At 37.2% G+C, this 19,183-nt stretch overlaps 1 protein-coding gene across 2 annotated transcripts in view; it reads left to right on the top strand.

Moving 5' to 3' along the window:
- Nucleotides 1-730: 730 nt before the first annotated feature.
- MAK (male germ cell associated kinase) overlaps nucleotides 731-19,183 on the top strand; it is a 28,825-nt gene continuing 10,372 nt past the window's right edge. The window contains exons 1-11 of one of the 2 annotated variants that reach the window (XM_026039357.1): nucleotides 731-742; nucleotides 4,415-4,751; nucleotides 6,002-6,056; nucleotides 6,844-6,965; nucleotides 7,979-8,058; nucleotides 9,859-9,991; nucleotides 10,086-10,257; nucleotides 14,371-14,538; nucleotides 15,888-16,208; nucleotides 17,375-17,565; nucleotides 18,915-19,045. In XM_026039357.1, the coding sequence (XP_025895142.1) occupies nucleotides 4,651-4,751; nucleotides 6,002-6,056; nucleotides 6,844-6,965; nucleotides 7,979-8,058; nucleotides 9,859-9,991; nucleotides 10,086-10,257; nucleotides 14,371-14,538; nucleotides 15,888-16,208; nucleotides 17,375-17,565; nucleotides 18,915-19,045 (1,474 nt within the window). In that variant the 5' untranslated portion in view covers nucleotides 731-742; nucleotides 4,415-4,650. Of the gene's footprint in view, nucleotides 743-1,948; nucleotides 2,071-4,414; nucleotides 4,752-6,001; nucleotides 6,057-6,843; nucleotides 6,966-7,978; nucleotides 8,059-9,858; nucleotides 9,992-10,085; nucleotides 10,258-14,370; nucleotides 14,539-15,887; nucleotides 16,209-17,374; nucleotides 17,566-18,914; nucleotides 19,046-19,183 lie in introns of those variants that run through there. The other variant, XM_026039356.1, reaches the window with a different exon arrangement.

Below are 19,183 nucleotides of genomic sequence, written 5' to 3'. Positions count from 1 at the left end.
TCTGACCTTCCTCTGGAGGCGACTCAGAGAATCTTAAGTCCGACCCTGCCCCAARCATCTTCTAAAGAAGCTTTTATTCATTATAAAAATGAGTAAAAGTGACTGAAGTGTTGTAAAGCCATTCATTACAATGTAAAAAGAAGGGGAAGGGCCCCTTAGCTGCCATAGTGTGTTTTGACTGGTAGTGCAACCAGTTTTCTTACAGACACCAACAACCTGTGCTGTTATATCAATTCTTCAGTTACGTACACGGCAGGTCACAGGAAGMGACCAAGCACATCAGTGCATTCAGATGCAACATTACCTAATTCCCACTATTTTTTATCCCAAAATGAGAAGCTCCTGGCATTGCTGAATTCCCTGTTCACTTTTTAACAAAATTGCGAACACCTTTCCTCACATATTCTCAGGACCCTTCTCATTCTTTCTGCTTTCACAATCTCCCCTGAAAACAGCCCTAAAAAGGGTAGATTTTCCATCCTCCCATCCACAAAGGCAACCCGCCCGCGGCTACGTCACGTAGCCCCGCCCCGCTATGGGGCGTGGCCAGCGCCAGGTCCCGCCCCCCCCCCGCGCCGTCGCCTAGGCGACGAGTCGCGGCGGCCTGGCGCGCGCGGCAGCGGTTGGCGGTGGCCGTTGGCGGTGGCCGTTGGCGGTGGCCGTTGGCGGTGGGATGCGCCGGGGCGGCCGGGGACCCGGAGGCGGGGGCGGCCGCCTGGCTGGCACCGCCCGTGGCACCGCAGTGAGTGGGCGGCCGCGAGGCGGAGCGGGGCCGGGAGGCTGGAGAGAGGGAGGGAACCCCGGGACTAACCCCTCGTCAGGGCCGGGCATGGGGGGCGGCCTGAGGGACCGCGGCTGTGTCCGTCCTTCCACCCTTACCCTTGTCTTAGATAAAGTGAGTCGAGGGGATTTTTCTTTGCATCTACCCGAAGCTGGCCTGTGATCCTAGCGATGAGTGTTAAGAACAGCAGGTCTGTTTAGCTCAGAGGTACTGTGTGTGGGGACGCAAATCCTTTTCGCTTTGGCTCCAGTGAGACAGGACAAGGCCTTGCTGGTCTGAAGTGCTCAATATCGATGAGATAAAGCTAATTTCTATTCATGAGAACCAAGGTGTAACTTCCCGGCAGAGAAATCTCGAGTTTCACATCCTGAGCAAGTAAGAGGACGGTTGGGTTCCCCTTCACCGACATAGCATATATAAAAGGAGGTAACTGCATTTAAGCGATAACATAAAGTCGTTGGGTGTGAGATTGAAATTGTCATGGAAATGGTGTTCACTGAGCTAAAATGGACATAAATTCAAGTTTAGAGTGATCTGGAGTGGGTCTAGAGACTTTGAAAATGGATATTGTGTCCTTTTTGAGCATCCTTGGGAGTAGCAAACTTGGAAAATTTTTGCTCATTGAAACATTGCTATCACTTTTTTTGTTGTTGTTTCAGGGYATTACTGGGGAAACTATCCTAGTTTGTATTTTAATAGGCAGGTAAACTATTTTTCTTCAACATTCAACTGTAAAACATTTTCTTTGGTAATGCATTATAAATGTAAAGCAGAGAAGCAGATGATTTGCTGTTATTTATTACAGCATTTGAAACTGTAATCCAGTCATTTTACAATCAGTTAGGATTATTGCTATTACTTATAAAAACAAGACCAGTAATGTTGTAGATGTGAAAATATTCTTAAAATATTTAGTAGTTGCTCAGATTCTCTAAGTTTACACAAGCAGTTAGATTATCTTGAGTTACTGCATTGTGCCCTCTATTTGTCCCCTGCTTTAATCCTTCCTTAATCCTATGTGAAGGGATAATTGGTAATATGTCACTGAGAGTATAAAACAAGCTGTTGTTTACAATAGGATATCTCTTTTCAGCTTGGTAGCCAAGAGTCTGATGGCATATTTACATGCTAGAGCTGCACGTAGCTTGGGATATACTGTCATATAGGATGTATGGTGGCAAAGGCCACTTCAGAGGCCTGTGCTACCAAGAAAAACGAGCCTGCGCCCTTGTTCTCTCAAGGCTGGCACAGAAGAGAAAMCTGAACGTCGGTTTTTGAACAGAGGATTGGTATGTGTGGTGAATGCAACTCTCAGGCGTTTGTTCGTATTCTGAATCACTATATTCTGTAATTTCAGCAGAGCAAAAGAAGCCTCTGATCCTGATATCATAGCAGCCTGATAAAAATGGGTATTTAGCAGTTTCGTTTGTTCAAATATCAGTGGATGAAGGTGGACAGAGTCTACTATGATGCAGTTCTATACTTTCTGGTCAGCGAAGCTTTCTCAGTCTTCAGTGTTTCTTATGGACTACCACCTGCCATATCATTGCTATAAAATCATCTGTTTAGTCATTTCCAGAACCATATTAATTTTTCAGATATTTCTGGTGTGAAGCAGAGATTTGGTTATGTTGAAGCAGAGCACTGCAGACACTCAAATCCTGTTACGTTTTAGTTCAGTGTGTAGTACACAAAAATGTGGTTGTCTGTTCATAAAATGCGTGTGCATATTATTGCTCATGCTATAGGTGCTGTATTTTAAAATGTATTTTAACATCAGGTAGTGGGATTTTTTTGCCATCACAATTGGTGAGCAACAAGATAGGACTAGTTAGCATGTATTTTAGTTTGAAAGGAACATCTGTTTACGACGATTACAGAAAGTCTCGTTGGAGAAATGTCATAATTCAAGGTGATAAAGACCAGTGTACATGCTGACACTTTTGGGAGTAAGATATAAAGTTGAATTCTGAGAAAGTTGATAACAGAAAATGTAAATATCAGAAATTTCAAAATAASGTTTGGCTTGTTTTAGTTGCATGTGATTTCTATTTCTTTTTGAGTCTGTTCTATAAGGTGTTAMAGAATACGCTATTAAAAAGTGATTTTCTTTTACTATAGAGATAGCTTTTTCATGGATAGATGGAAAGTTCTGTATGTTTTTCATTGCCAAAATGGTTTTGTCCAGTGCAGAGAATATAAACTGAGATTGTCCCTTGAGTAATCTGTTGCAAGATTCTTGACAGGTAGAAGATTCYTCACAGGTAACAGGAGCAACAGTGAGTGAAGAGGTGCTACTTCTTCAAAGCAGCAGCGTTGCAAGTAGCAACAGCCTGGAAATGTCAGTGTATCGTCTAGGCAGATATTTTAGGTTTTCTTTTTTACATAGCACACCTGCTCACTCAGTGAACTTGTGTTCACAGGAGAAAGGGACAACTTTATTGATGAATTTTACCAAGTCTATTGAAGTGAACTCAGTTTTTTTACCATCTGAATTTACCARCCTGTAGCTAACTCTGGCATGATTATAAGAATTACAGAATCATGTTTATAGCTGAATTTTGCATCTTCAGTAGTGGTAGGTGAGGGTGGATGTCACCTGGTTGAAGCATTAGTCTGAATCCAATGCATTAACCTAATGCCAAAGGCAGTGCTGGCATTAGGTTAGCAGTAGATGACTCATCTGTATTTAAGTACTTGTGCTAAGGTGAATAAATAATGCTGTGACTGATTGGTAACTTTTCCAAGGCATACGTAGTTAAGTGGATGAATATTGTGAGTTTGATAATAGGTAATATTATGCCATACTTTAAATTTTGGTGACAGGTAATGTCTATACCTCAGAGTGAGGGTTTGAGTTTGGATTAGGATTCAAATTGAAGTTTAGATAAACAGAAGATGAAAGGCCGGCATTTTTTTAACGTGCACTTTCTTCTAGGTGAAAGTTCAGATTAAAGCTTCTAAATAATGCACATGAGCCTTATCTCTATTGGCCTTTCAAAATTTAACAGTAAACTTTACTCATCAGCTGTGACTCTGCCTAATCCTACCTGTGGCTATAGATTAAGAACTGTGTGAACTTCCTAGTGAGATCTCCAAATAAGTTTACACATTGGAGAACAACACAGGGAATTGCCTTGGGATAGAGGTACTCATTCTGCTGATTCACCTCCCTCCCTCCCTTACTTTTAAGGCTAACTAACCTGCCTATGCTGACAATTTGAAACACAGGCCCAGCCCTAGATATCCTCAGGATGTCTTCCAGCACTTACCATCTTCTGTCTGTGATACGAAACCTCAGCCCTTGAACTTGCTGCTGTCTGCAATCTCAGAATAATCATGGAGTTCTACCAAAGCCTCACCTGAGCCTTAAACGCACCTCTTCATCTCTAGGGAATTATGACAGTAATTGTAACTCTGCAGTCCCCACTTACTCTAATCCTATACCAGGCACCTTCTGTGTTTTGAAGGATTTAAAGGAAATAGTTTTACTGAAGCGTCCTAGTTAGAGGATACTTGGATGTGTGGGAGGTATTATTGTTAGATACAAATAGCACAGTGTCTTTTACCTAAAAGTATTGTAAAATTACAGTTTTACTTTTTTTTTTTTTTTTTTTTTTTTTTTTTTTTAAGGAACTATATGAGAATGACCGTGTCTTCTTCTTTCTTGAACTTTGTATCTGGATCTCAGAATAACTATAATTTGGAGCAGACCAGTTAATATCCTGCTTAATTATGAGAAGACATTCATCAATGTAAGGCAGTGTGGAAGAAGAAAATTTATTTAAGAAAATAAGAGTGCAGAATATTGTAGTAGAACAGAAAGCATTTAGTATTTCCAAAGTTTTTGACTATTCTGGGCTTACAAAATGAACCGATACACGACGATGAAACAGCTGGGTGATGGCACCTATGGCAGTGTGTTGATGGGGAAGAGCAATGAGTCAGGAGAACTTGTGGCTATCAAAAGGTATGTGTTACTCTGTAAACATAGTTGGAAAAGTTTTATGATTTTATCTACTGTCTGTGTACAGGAACAAAGAACAGTTTGTTTGCTTCCCAATCAAATTCATGTAACAAAAATATTTCTTTTTTTCTATTAAGATACTTAAGTCATCTTGCCTCAGGTTTCTAGCTAGGGGGATTGACAGTGAGACACATCAGTTTGCATAAGTTACTGATACTTCCAGGCTTACAAAATTACACACTGCTTTAGTGCTGTTAGAACATGCTTCCTTCTAAAATGTTGGTGGGCTAATGCYAATTAGAAAAGCAAAATTGAACGTACAGTTGATAGATTAGGCAGAATTTGTTTTCTTATAGTAGATGAATTGGTAAAAAATGGATAAYATCCTATTTCTATGCAAATAATTCTATGCAAAAAGAGCTGCATTTTGTGGAGAGTTTTATTTTTTTCCTAGTTTTCATCTTATGATTTCAGGGTTTGCAATGTTTTTGTATGATTTTAAATTTGGAGTTTTGTGGGGGGCAATATAGATGGCAGATGTATTTATTTTAAGAGAAAATCTCAATTTTAAGTACAATCACTCTAGGAGACAGGATTATTCAGAAATTCATTAAACAGCATGAAAATCACAGCCAAATCCCAAGGTCTCAGCAACACCTAATATCTGTGTTTGTATCTRTGCAAGACTGGCAAATAAATGTATAGTCATAGTGGCTAACTACATAGTGGTTAATTTAAAAGTTCTATTTATATATATGTTTGCATATTCCTTGGAAGAATAAATATATTGTTATTCTCTATTAAGTACCTTAATGAAAAAGAATTTGTAAAAATGATGGATCCATCCAGATGGCTAACTAAAGAGTTTAGCACTTAAAGTATTCTTCAGATTTCAAAATGTAATTAATCTTGTTTTCATAAAAYATGCAACTAAGGCACAAATAGGTGATTTTTCTTATCTCAAATATCCACATTTTATGCACTGTGTCAGTGTGGTTTCTCTTGCAATCAAGGGCACAGTTCAAATGATACAACAGGATATTGTGTACCTAATGTTTGTAGAAATATCTTTTAATATCATGGGCTATCTGGCTAATTATGTCTGTAGAAATATATCTGCAGTGATTGCTATGTTTGAAAWTTAGTTCAAAATTTGGCTAGTGCTACACTTGGAAAGTAGCATATTTGAGTTTTATTCTAACATCGTTCCGTASTTTTTACTTAAAATATTTTGTTATGGACTTCTGTTTCAGAATGAAAAGAAAATTCTATTCATGGGATGAATGTATGAACTTGAGAGAAGTCAAGGTAAAAGCATGAACATATCCCGTTTAAGAAACTATCTAATTAGGTTTGCATGAAAGGAAAAGACATCTACGGYATATAAACATAAGCTCAAAGTTGAGCAGAAATCGTTGAACTAGGGTGACATGATCCATGACCACCATGGGCTGCTAGCATTTCTAGAGTAGCTCATGAATTGTGGAATATCCCCTGTCCTCAAGCAGTGGCCATCCGTGTCCTATAGCAAACCCCCTATTATTGATAATAAAAATTGTAACTAGTCTTTTGATGTGTTTTAACAGCCTGTTCTTTCATTACTGGTAGCTTATTAGAGATATAGCCAGTTCTCATATTTGGGTCATTCTAAGAAAGCATTGGGAATTTTGACTAGCCAAGGACCAGGCCTAATACTTGAAAATCTGGACTTGAAGTCATCCTATGTTTCAGGTATCTTGTATTCTGTCTACAGAAAACTGCTGTCAGATCAGCTGACTGTCCATAATTTAGGTTTAAATTACTGAATGTAGCACATAATCAGCATCCTCAAAAAGAAAGTGTGTAAGAGAGGTTCCTTGTTCATGAGAATTTTGTAACAAGAAAAGTACAGCTTAAAAAAAATAGTTTTCTTATTCAATTCTGTAAGCAAGAGCTGATACAGCTTCAGAATTTGTTTTTCCTTGTAAGCGCCTGTACCTTTTTGTGTGTTACTCATCAATACAGTTAGAAACTTTTATAGATAAAAATTTAGCTTTAATAAGGGGCCAAATTCAATGTCAATTTTTCTGAAAGCGTTTTTTTTTCTGTATTGCAGTCTCTGAAGAAGCTGAATCATGCCAATGTAATAAAGCTGAAAGAAGTCATCCGAGAAAATGACCACCTTTATTTTGTGTTTGAATACATGAAAGAAAATCTGTATCAGTTAATGAAGGACAGGTATATTTCTTTTTCATAGAACAGACAGTATGCTGTGGTGTTTCGTTTTATGTCTTTTATGCTCTCTTGAGGAACATGTTAGAATTTTTGTTTTAGGCACTTACTGCAGCCCCTGTCTCTGATGTGAACAGGAGCTGCAGTTCCTGCATACAGAGGGTAATATTCTGCATTGCTCAGTTTAAAATACTCCTGGGAATAATACTTTGTTCAGTTGTTAGGCAATAGATTGCATGCTTTCACTGTATATTAAATGAGAGAAATTCTAAATATCATTATTTGGGGCATTTTTTTTTAATTTATGAAGGACTAGATAAGATCTTGTTCATACCATTTTTGCCTGTGGTTATGGTGCAAGGTGAAAGTGGTCACCTGCATGTACATGCAGGCATGCTGGTGAGAAAGACATGGGTTGCCTCATAGACTGCCTGATGTTGCAGACTTGGATGAACTGTAAATAGCAAGGTTTCCAAGGTGAACTTTGCAATAGGACCTGCCTTGTTGTTAATAATCGTTTTTTCTTTCCTAAATTCTTTTGCTGCTATCATTGTTTTAACCTGGGCCTAATCCCTTGAGCTTCACATCCCATAATAACTGTTAGCAATGCCTACGTGGTGCTGTGCTGCTGTGCTGTGCAGCTCTCAAACAGAACTCCCCTGAGGATACATCATACACCAGCATGCTAAGCCATGCAGTCCTTTGTTTGCTGCGGTATCATGTGGCCACGGTCAGGTGGCATCTAGCTGTGGGGCCATGGACCTTTCTGCAGAGAAGTCCTTTCTGCAGCACGGAAAAAGAGTGAGATTAAAATCTGGCAGCAAGCGAGTTTGGAGAGAAGAACTAGCTCTGTCTGTCTTGCTTTGTGTGTAAGACTTAGCAGGTCTGTTTTCTTCTGCTTATGTTGTAGTATGCAAAAGGAAGAAACACCTATATTTTGTCTTACAGGAAAAAAAAAAGAAACATAGCTTTTTGGGGTTTTTTTAATTACATGAAGTTGATAATCTGTTTCTTCACAGAAACAAGTTGTTCCCTGAGTCAGTCGTCAGAAACATTATGTATCAGATATTACAAGGGCTAGCATTTATCCATAAACACGGTAGGTCTAAGAGTAGAGTAAACTGTGTTGTATTTTTCTTAAACAGAAGAAGGTAATGCACAGTAAAAACAGCCTATGAATTAAAAAAAGCTGGTCAAGTCTATTAATAATCTCTAGTAAAAATTCTTCCCGTCTACTTCGTGTAGTGCATTTTTTAAACAATATCTGAAATTATTATCTTGCTTTTTATATCATTACATGTTCTTAATTTAGTTTTGAACGCATTGGAGCTCAATATTTCAAAAAAAAGCATTTAGCACTTTTTCTCCCTTAGATGCCAGATGAATAAACGAACTACAGAATGCCTGCGTGCTTGCTATACTGTGCATTTCTCTCTGTTTCCTAGAAAAGGATCTCTTTAAGGAGCATCGATACTTTACAGATGGCAGTTTTCTTCTGTCTTAAGTTATTATAACTAATATGGTGCCATAAGACTACAAAAACAGTAAAATAATTTGCTCACTAAGAAAATTCAGTCTATCAAATACAGTATGGATACAAACATTCTAAGATGTGAGTCTYTTTTAGCAATTACAAGCACCAAAACCTTGTTATAATAAAGGGGAGCTGTGGGCTTGCAACAACAAAATTTCATAGCACTTACAAAAATTTTAATTCACATATCCAATATGTCTGTAAACTGCATTCTGAAATACTAGTATTAAGCTCCTTTATTTTAAAAAACATTATTTTGCTCTGTTAACTCATTTATTTTGTACCTGTCTTTCTCTTCACATTTATATCTCTAAAACTTTCCATAAAAAAGAAAACATTCACCAAAAATGAATAAGAAGCAATGATCGCAATGATTTCTGATTAGTTTTCATTTACTGTGTGAGGCCTGTTGATGGGTTCACATGAATGACTGGTTCTGTTTCCTCGTATTATCCAATACCCATAAACTGGTGTTTTATGTCTTTCTGACCAAGATCATATACTGTTCTCTGAGTATTAGCACCTTCTTTTCCCTTCTCCTTTCTGCATAAAATAGATGAGAAAATTGAAACAGGAAAATTTACTGATTCTAAATTGCATTTGGGAGTGACAGATATGATGAATTTGATTAAAATGATACTTTTGCTGTAATAATTTCAGCTGATTGCTTACAGTTGTGAGTCTCGGCATGCAGAAATCAAATGTTTTGTTGTAGTGAGTGAATTTTAAATTGATTTATAACAAAGCATATTTTCTAATTAAACAGCGGAATTATATCCTCAGTGCTCTAACTTATGAAGATGATTTTAAAATTAAGAGTTCCAGATATATAGGTGCTAAAGCAAACAGTAAGCACTAAAGAAACTTCATTTCTACATTACTCATATTAGCATTCCAGAGTAGAATTTTGAACTCCTTTAGATGCTTCTATGTGCAAATTGCTGTCATAAGTATAAGCAAATTAGTTTAAATTCTTCAAGGAATTTTATAAACTAGGTAATGGTGCCAGATACTCCAATTTCCATTATACAAAGCTGCTGAAACAGTTGTAGTTTTTGTTGAARGTTTCATTAACTTCATTCTGAAGTTAGTTTGTTACTTGGTAACTGCTATAATAGCTGATTTATTTTCCTTAGCCTGTTAATGACCATTTCAATTTTTCTGTTAAAATATTTAATAATTATTGGAGAGGAAAATGTGTTTTGTTGTTTTGCCRTTCTCTTATTGCGAATAAGAATGGATAAAATGCAAAGCCCTAGTCTTCTGAACTATCCCAAAATAAGATTYAAATGGTGCTATTAAGAGCTAGCTGTTTAAGAAGTGATAACAATTATTTGTCATTCTTTTCTGTCTGGTATTCTATAGGATTTTTTCATAGAGATATGAAGCCTGAAAACCTTCTGTGTATGGGTCCAGAACTTGTGAAAATAGCTGATTTTGGCTTGGCTAGAGAGTTAAGATCTCAGCCACCATATACAGATTATGTATCTACCAGGTGGTAAGTGTATTATAGTGTTCTACGTAGTCTTAAGTAATTACCTCTCATGGCTTCCCAATTTGATTTTACGTATAATTTCTTTCCATTTCCATAGGTACCGTGCTCCTGAAGTGTTGCTCAGATCATCAGTTTATAGCTCTCCTATTGATATATGGGCAGTTGGCAGCATAATGGCAGARCTATACACACTAAGACCTCTTTTCCCAGGGACAAGTGAAGTAGATGAAATCTTCAAAATTTGCCAAGTATTAGGGACTCCAAAGAAGGTAAGATTTTTGAAACACTTCACATAGTAATTAAAAAAGATCAAGCAATATCTCACTTCAGMATATAAATGTAAATTATTGTTTTAGTAAATAGTGTGCAGACTTAACATTTTTCTCTTCCCCCAGTATGGTATGTGCCACAGTCATCTGGTCAAGCACACTACAGGCCAGCCAGTTGCCTCTCCAAATGTTTTTTTTCTGAACCTCTAATGAGGCATGTAGAGCCTCGTACCATTGTCTTTTGTTATATCTTAGTGCCTGATCTATATTGTGCTATTAAGTATAACCTTATTCTCCTCTGTAATGAAAGCCAGATGTGTAAATTATCTAAAGTCATACATCTTAGGAAAAGCTCCCAAACTTCCTAGGATTTCGTTTGCTGCTGATTTCTTTTCCTTTAATGAAGGAATTCTGGCACATAGAATTTGGAGTTTGTGTAAGTTACACTAAGACAGGTCACACTTTACAAAATGCTCTTGTTTCTAARGCATCAGTGGAACATTTGAGCTTGAACACAAATCTCAGATATTCTTAGCAATAAAAAGTAGTGGAGAAAATTATGCAGTGTTTTATAGAGAAAAAGAATTATTTTCAATTGTTACCTGAAAGGCCTAAGTACTATTTCAAATCTACAAGGGAGATTGGGTCTTAAATATGAAAGTGCATGGAAAGAGTGTGTAACAGTGCACAGGATTATATTTACTTTAGTTAAAAATGTGTTTAAACAAATAGATGTATGAACAAGCAAGAAAATGATTTATTTTACATTTTAAAAATATCATATCTAAGGTAAGAGCTGGCAGATGTACAGTTTCATTTCATCTGTGGGAACAAATAGAAATTTTATGAAACAGTTGACTGTCACTGAGAGTCTCTAGATCTTGGAAAAAACAAAGGGAAGGGAACACCATTTTCATTGGTGTTGTACCAGTATAAAATAAAATATAATCCATGTCCAGTAAAGGAGCTGYTAGTAGTAGAAACATGAGGAACAGAAATCTTAAAGCATAAATAAAGTTAGCTGGGGACACAGAGAGCCTAAAGTCATGGGAGGACGTTCAGGAGAAGATACTGAGAAACAGGTGCAAGTTCATGACAGAGCAGAGAGGAAAGGTCAGGGGTTGAGAGTTAAACACGATATGTTGTGGAAGTGGGAATTGAATCTGATGCATTAAATGAAAGTTGTTGTGTGTAAAATAGCACAGATAACATTGTACTAATGTTATGGTATTATAGAACAGTGTATAATTGTCCTAATGAAAATTAGGAATCAAAAATAAGAKGTAATATATAACATTATTTTAAGACTTGAATTTTCAAAATCTGTTGATGAGGATTCTTTCATTAAGCAGCTCTCAAGCCTAAAGAAAGGAAAAGAATGTTTTACAATATACATATATATGTGTGTGTGTGTGTTATATATGTATATATATGTATATATACAGTATATATATGTATGTATATATACTGTGTAATTATGAAAGAAAACAGTATTTTGGCTTCTGGGACACTTTCAGTTTATAGCAGAAACAATCTCTAGAAATGGAAGGAGATCAGAGGGAGAATTTCAAAATGTGTAGCATTTTGGGTGTTGCGCATCAGCTGGAGTGGTTCTGTCTGCAGCTTTAGTGGCTGAGCAGACTGTTTGCACTCCCATCATTCCCTGGCTAGCGAGCGCACKGCTTGTTTAAGGAAGGGTGGGGGGATGTTACCAGCTGAATATTTCAGAGAAAATTGTAGCCTCTTCTGATGACCCTAGGGATTAGAGTCCCTGTAGGTGAGCCCTAGGATCCGGAAGCAGTAATTAGTTCCTTTGTGCCTCTGTCATCTGCTGGCCAGACTTGGGAATTTTATCTCCTTACSACAATGCCAAGGCATTCTTTGGGGAGATCATTGCATGAGAAGAATACCTGAGTTTTACGACAGGATTTACCACAACAAGTACTGCATTTGTTACCAGTGAAGTATTTCTCAGCATTCTGAAAAAGCACAAGAAATTATGTTGTAAGATCATTTCTGCAGATAAAGTTTCGTAAACAGCACATTTTTCAAACTTTTTTTATTTTCACTTTTTTATTCAGTCCGTTGTACTATAATAAGTCATTATAGGAATCATGCCCAGGGGGGACCTTCATTACAATTTGCCTTCCTGTTAGTTGTCTGGGTCTTCAATACTGTATCGTATCAATGACTCTGGGTGTTTACATTTTTTAATGATTAGTGTGGCAAGAAACTATTTTAAGTAGTGCCCTGGAAACTTGTTATAGATACATTTTTGTCACCCTGTTCAACAACTGGCAATGATGGTGCACTAAGAGTATGATAATTTAATGAAAAAGCTAATGACAATCTGAAAAGGAGAGCTTAGTGAAATGCATTTTCTTTAGCTCAAGATTGACATTGTTGAAATAATTCCAAATATATCTTTTAGGGAAACTGAAATACATTCTTCATTTTTCAGCTGTGCTGTTTTCACTGTATCTCTATATTTCACCAGTTCAACCATTAGCTATTGCTTCTCAGATCTAAATTGTCCTTTTGTCTTTACCTCTGGCAAACACAATGTCATCAACTCCAGTAGCAGAGGAAGAGGCAGCAAGGAGGTCAGGGTCTCCTCTGTTCATTTACATGAACAAAATCTCTGTAATGGAATAGCAGGTCACCTGAAATCTTGAGGCTCTTTCACGATTCTCAGAATGAAAGAGAGATTGAACAGCACTCAGAGCGGTTCTGGATCTGATGCAAATTTTCAGTTGTACTAAAGGCTATACTAAAGATTTCACTGCTTAAATTGGCAGAAAGCAAGCTGAGGAAGACTTAGTAGGTTATAGGACAGGATTGGAATGCAGAATTTTATATAAAATTTGTGATATATAGTCTTAAAAAACAAACTAACCAAGAAACCCTCTCTTTTTGGTGTGTGTAGTACTMTACTTAGGCAAGAGTAATCAGCTGCATAAATATTTGGGGATAACTATCCAGGTAATATTCCTGTAGAAAAAGATGTAGGAGCTATATAGTGCATTGTACATTGGCAGGTTTTGTTGCAAGAAAGACAAATTCCACACCAGCATGTAAAGAACAAAAACAGTCTGCTGACGTACAAACTCRTCTTTCTTGTCCATTTGCTATGCTGTGTCCAGTTATAATTCTTGCCTTTCAAGAAACAAAAAACAAAGTTCAGAGATGGGCAAAGACAAAAGTCATGACCAAATATCAAATCGTCTGGTCTTCTTCGGTCTATACAAAGGAAGACTGGAGGAAAGAAGAAGAAATACATCTTCTAGCAAATCAAAAAGCTTCTCTGGAGAGAAAAGAAGTAGTCCTCGCCACCCACGGATGATAGAACCCTTAGCAATGATCTTAAATTGCTACAAGAAAGACTTAGGTTTTCTAATCGTGAGATGAATTAAGTTGTAGAATAGACTGTTTAGATGGGTTGTGGAATGGCAGGAAATCTAGGGKTTTTTGAGACAAATACTGGTCAGGAAGGGATAAAGACATGGACTAGTTGATCTCTTGGTCTTTCCTAACTCTGTGTTTTTATTATTCAGATAATGCAATTATCAAGCCATTTAGGTCTTCATGTTTTATTTCTTGAGAATTAGATGTGTTTTAAACGTTTTTCATCTGGTAGTCATGTTTATTTTTCCTGTTTCAGTAGTGTCTAGTTATGATTTAGTCACTGAATTTCTTAATGGGGATACTTGAAATAGCCTGTGACATGGTTGCCAAAACAAGGTATACTGGATGGAAAGGCCTCACCCCTGATATTCCTRTAAGGGACATATATTGCAGTCAGCTTTTTTTTGAGTCAGCTTTGTTTTGAGCTTATTTCAGTGGTATCTGTTATTGCTCCTGGTACTGCTGCACTTTCTTCTTCAGATAAGATAGGTCTGAGTGCAGTTTCCACACTGACAGTTCCACGCTTGCCTAGGGGAGAGCTGGAGGACTGGCCTGAAACTGATGCTGCATTTATGGATGTCATAGCAAGTGTCTGTTGTTCAGTATTTAGGAAGGACCTACACAGACCAAGCTTGGCTCAAGTTCCAGAGGGATATATAGTACGAGTGGTTGGTTGTTCTTAACTATTTTTTCTTTCTTTTTAAACAGAGTGACTGGCCAGAAGGATACCACCTTGCTTCTGCCATGAATTTCCGCTTCCCACAGTGTGTCCCTATAAACCTAAAAACTCTCATCCCAAATGCAAGCAGTGAAGCAATACAGCTTATGAGTGATATGCTGAACTGGAATCCAAAGAAGAGACCTACAGCAAGTCAGGTCTGTGCCCTGAGTGATTCAGTATAAGACAACATTGACTTACATTGTTAAAATATTTTAGATAAGGAAACAAATTTGATTGTCACAGTACTGCAAGTCAGAAAAAAAAAGKCGTTGCTTCTTGAAGACCTGGGTGGGAATGAGACTAAATAGTGAGGAGAAAATGTTCTAAACCTAGCTCAGTTGCCGTTATAAACTCTTATTTCTGCAATGTTATCTTCTGTATTGGTCTGTTCTGAAACTATCATTGTACAGGACAGATTAAAATGTGAGAATCTACCAGTTTCCTGAGTTGTTATTGTATGTCACTTCTGCATGATGCATTTTTCTYTCCTCTCTGTAAGGAGGAGGTTATTGACAGTTAAACTTTCTTCCTCTTTATTTTTTGTAAAGTTGCAGATGGAAAGCAGTATGGAAGAGCTGAGGATCTCTGCTTTTATAAGAGGCTAGGTTGCGTACTGTGTAAATAGCCAAAGGTTGCCCAAGTGAGTTGTCAAGGAAGCAGCTGCAGGAGTTGTGTAATTTGTGGTCAATAGGGAGAGTTTAATGCACTCTGATGGAAATGTGTACAGAGGCTGCAACTCTCAAGTGCAGCTGAGGCAAGAAATCTCTTTGAGAACTCTCGCAGAGAATAGGACTCTACCCAGCAAGAGTAGCGTGACATAGTGTTATGACACAGGAAGATTTGGTGCATTAGTGCAGTACATCCATACTGGGCGTCTTCTAACAGATATGAAAAGGTCAGAGGAACAAAATGAAATACTCATTGGCAAGAAAATGAACACTATAGTTTCCTAATAAACACCAKGAAGTCACAGTAAACAATGGCTATGATACAGAGCATGTTAAACAAAAGGAAAAAAAAAAGTGCGAAAGTTGGTTATAGGGAAAAGTGAGGATAGATTTTTAGCATTAACAAATTCTAATTAAGCCATACATTAATACTGAATAGCAAACATTACAACTCACAACATTACAACATTTACAACAAGTTAGTAAATCATTTTTTTTTCACATATTTAAAGATTGGTTATTTCCGTTATATACAAACCTTTGCAGTTAAGAATGCATCCCTAAAACTAGGCCCTACAAAACCTAGAAATAAARGAGGAAGAAAGGCAGAAAGACTGCTCTAACTTGTACAAGTGGATTCATCTTTGTGTGATTATATGAGGAAAAACTTAAAATATAGAACTGATAGCTTTCTGTGTCTATTGTTTATATATGTCCTTGTGCATACATCTTATATCTGCTCTAGAGCTTCCTCAGACACTTCAAAAATCTGCTTAGATTCTTGATGTGGTTACAGAAGTTACTGATTTGAAATATAATTCCATCTTCTGTTCTAGGCTTTGAAGTACCCTTACTTTCAAGTTGGCCAAGTCCTGGGACCTCCTTCCCAATATTTGGAGAAGCAGACTCCTCTTAAAGCAGTTCAGCCACCAGAGCCAAAGCCTGTTCTCCCCAAACTGGAGGCTGTAGCCAAGCCAGAACCTCTGTCCTCACCTGAGGTACCTGACAAAACACAGCCACAGCCCCTGTCAAAGGYTGACCACTCGCCTCTCCAGCAAATCCAGTTACCTCAGAATACAGCGACCCAGCAAATACCAAAACAGCAGCAGTCCCAGGCACAACCGTTTTTTCCAGCCCTCGTTAAAAACTCATCACCAGTAAGTTGCTTTTTTGGTAATGGCTAATTTAGACAGGTAGTTCTCTTACAAGCTACTGCTATGAAGAGCCAGTGCATCCCCTGAAAATTGTCATACTCCTTATGAGAGGAATTATAAATAGATAATTAAGGATTAGTTAAAGATATAACATAGTAGATTTTGGAGCACATCAGAAGAACATATTGTTTGTAACAACAGTGTATGTTTTTTTAWAATGGCCTTTACTGACATACACAGTAACATAATTATAAGAGCTGTCACTTATTGATCTTTACAAAATGATTCGTGAAATGTAATTAGTATACATTAAATAAATAGAAAGCTAGAAATTCCTTTGCCTTATTCAAGAAGATACCTCAGAAAGCTTAGAGATTTTTTTTTTATGAYTTTGTTCACTCTTTCCTGCCTATTGGATATTATAAATAGCTGTAAAGTAATGAGCACCTGTAAAATACATGGAACTTATCCCTTCCTTTAAATACCTGAACTTGTCACAATTTAAAAGAAGAGTTTTTAGCAAGATGCATATTAAACCTTGGGTTAAAATTTTAAGAATACCTAAATTATTTTGAAATAAGGAAAGATGCCCTTCATTTGACTTTCCACTTATGCTTACTGAACTGCAGTGTAGAGTATGCTAAACATAACAGATATTCAAAAAAATACCATAAAGCAAAATACAGTCATATGAAAGAGCATCTTTATAATCTAATTGTTCGTTCAGCAGGGAATGTTAAGGAAAGGCCTGGTAGACTTCTGAAAGACAGAGCTATTTTGGGGCCATGGCAACTGGCTCTCCAAGCCCTGAGTGTGATTGCCCTGAAGGGTCTGCTCCCCGCAAACTGTCGACAGCGGGGCAGTTGTCCGCAGCGAAGAACACGGGGTCTGCAGACACCAGCAGCAGAGCCTCAGTGCTGAGCTGGGCCTGCAAATAGAGCATTAGCTTCACTACATAAGGTAGAGYTGAGCAGTTTTTGAGAACCCAACTGAGCAACATTCCAAATACCTCTCAACATTGTTTGTTTTCTGAGAGTCAAACCAAATTAGGCACAAAATACAAGGGGAAAAAATCTCAAAATTCTTCATGCATATTCAGGAAATGAGTTAGATGTAAAGTACAAAGTTTGAGAATTGAATTGAAGCTTTTCTTTCCTTATTTAAAATAGAAACAAGCAGCTAGTGGCCCTCAGAATGGTGCAGYAGGGCTTAAAAGCTGCAGGAGACGATGGGGTCAGACTTTGGTAAAGGCTGTGGACAGCTGGGATGACTTGGATGACACTGAATTTGGAATGTCATATTCAAAGAAGCCCAGCATTGCAGTATTGAAAGAAAAGAAAAATAAGGAATGCCTTTTGGGGTAAGTCTTGTAGCTATAAATTCACAGTTTTCATGGTTCACAATGTCCAATAGATTTATACAGTGATACAAATTGGCTAAAAATTAAGTCAGTGAAGCTCTGMAAGGATGTAAGGAGCTATATAAGCATATCGGGTTTGTTCGTAGTCATCGCAAAACAACACTAATATGCAAGCTGAATCAAATTTATTTTCAGACATTTAGAGTTTGGATGTTTGTCTTGCTTTTAAGAAACCTTTTTTGTTTGTTTGTTTGCTTTACTGCTTTACTGAAACTTCATTTTTTTCTGTCACTCAAATTAGGGAAAGKTTTGCAATACTTCTCCACATTTGCCTTTATTTGATAGACCGTTTCTTAAAGTAGCCATTTTTTTTTTTCCCAAGAGGATCTCACTTATTTTGAACTTGTTTATAGGATAAGGAAATGAGGAAGGGTGCCATGGACTGCCTCTCATGTACTACTTGGATTACACAGTTTTATCTGCCTTAGTTTTTCTTTTCATTGGTTTTAAAAAAAGCCTTCTAAATGTAAACATTCCTCCTTTGAGAGATTCGTGAAAGGACAACTGCTCAGAATGCCTCTTCCCCCTTCTTTTTTGAGCAGTAATCTCATCTAGGCTTTTTTAATTCTTTTACCTAATCTAATTTTCTCAGTGAGCTCATTTAAMACAAAGACTTCTTATTATGGTGATATGACTAGCTATTTTACATATATACTTCCATTATTCCTTTCTGAAAGTCTTTAGTTGCTTTTTATCAAAATTTTCATTTATAATCCAATTCTTCATTCATATACACGGTTCCACTTTCATTCCTTTCAGTAATTACCTCAATGAGATATAGTCCTGATTTTTTCATTGATGTTTCATTAATTAAAACACATYTCAAGTTTCCTCTATTTCCTATTAACTGAGTAAGCATATGGAGTTCTGAAAYGGGGTGGAGGGAAGTCTTTATACACACTTTCAAAACTATTGCACTTTTTCATATGTATAACAAGTACTTTTTTCTATGCTTTCTGAAGTAGCAATGCAAACATTGTTGTCGACTGTTATTTTTGGGTTTTTTTTACATTTTAATTTATTATAAACAACAATTTCTGTATCAGTTTAGACATTCAAAGGGTACCATGAGTGGCCATTAAATGGTGTTGGATACTTTTTTTTTTTTTTTTTTTAAGTCCTAGTCAAACTCATGCTGTAGGAGATCCGATTGCTACTCTCAGTGGGAATGAATTTGATGGCTGAAGGCAGGATGAAGGAAGAGCACTGTGCTCTTCAATCTAGCGCTAGCTTATGTTATTCTGAGCTGAAATTTTTGGTTATGTTGTCTGAACATTTTGATTTTTCAGTGGGCCAGACGCAAAACTTTCAGGCTGTGTCCAGTCAGCAGGTGAAAATAAGGTTCCAATGCGAAATGATTCTGGAATATCRAACACATCAGCAAAACAGTACTACCTGAGGCAATCAAGATACCTACCTGGTAAGGGGGAACACAAGCCCTAAACAATCTACATGCTGTACTRTTAAACCTTATGTTTCACACTGGATAATTTCACTTCTCATAACCTGGCTAATCTTCAAGTGTTGGGTTAAGTGTTTTACAAGGTGATTCCTTGCC

The sequence above is a fragment of the Nothoprocta perdicaria genome, unplaced genomic scaffold (assembly GCF_003342845.1).
Source record: "Nothoprocta perdicaria isolate Ctin4 unplaced genomic scaffold, notPer1 scaffold_229, whole genome shotgun sequence".
Classification (NCBI taxonomy): Eukaryota; Metazoa; Chordata; class Aves; order Tinamiformes; family Tinamidae; genus Nothoprocta; species Nothoprocta perdicaria.
This window is presented reverse-complemented; position numbering and strand designations above follow the sequence as displayed.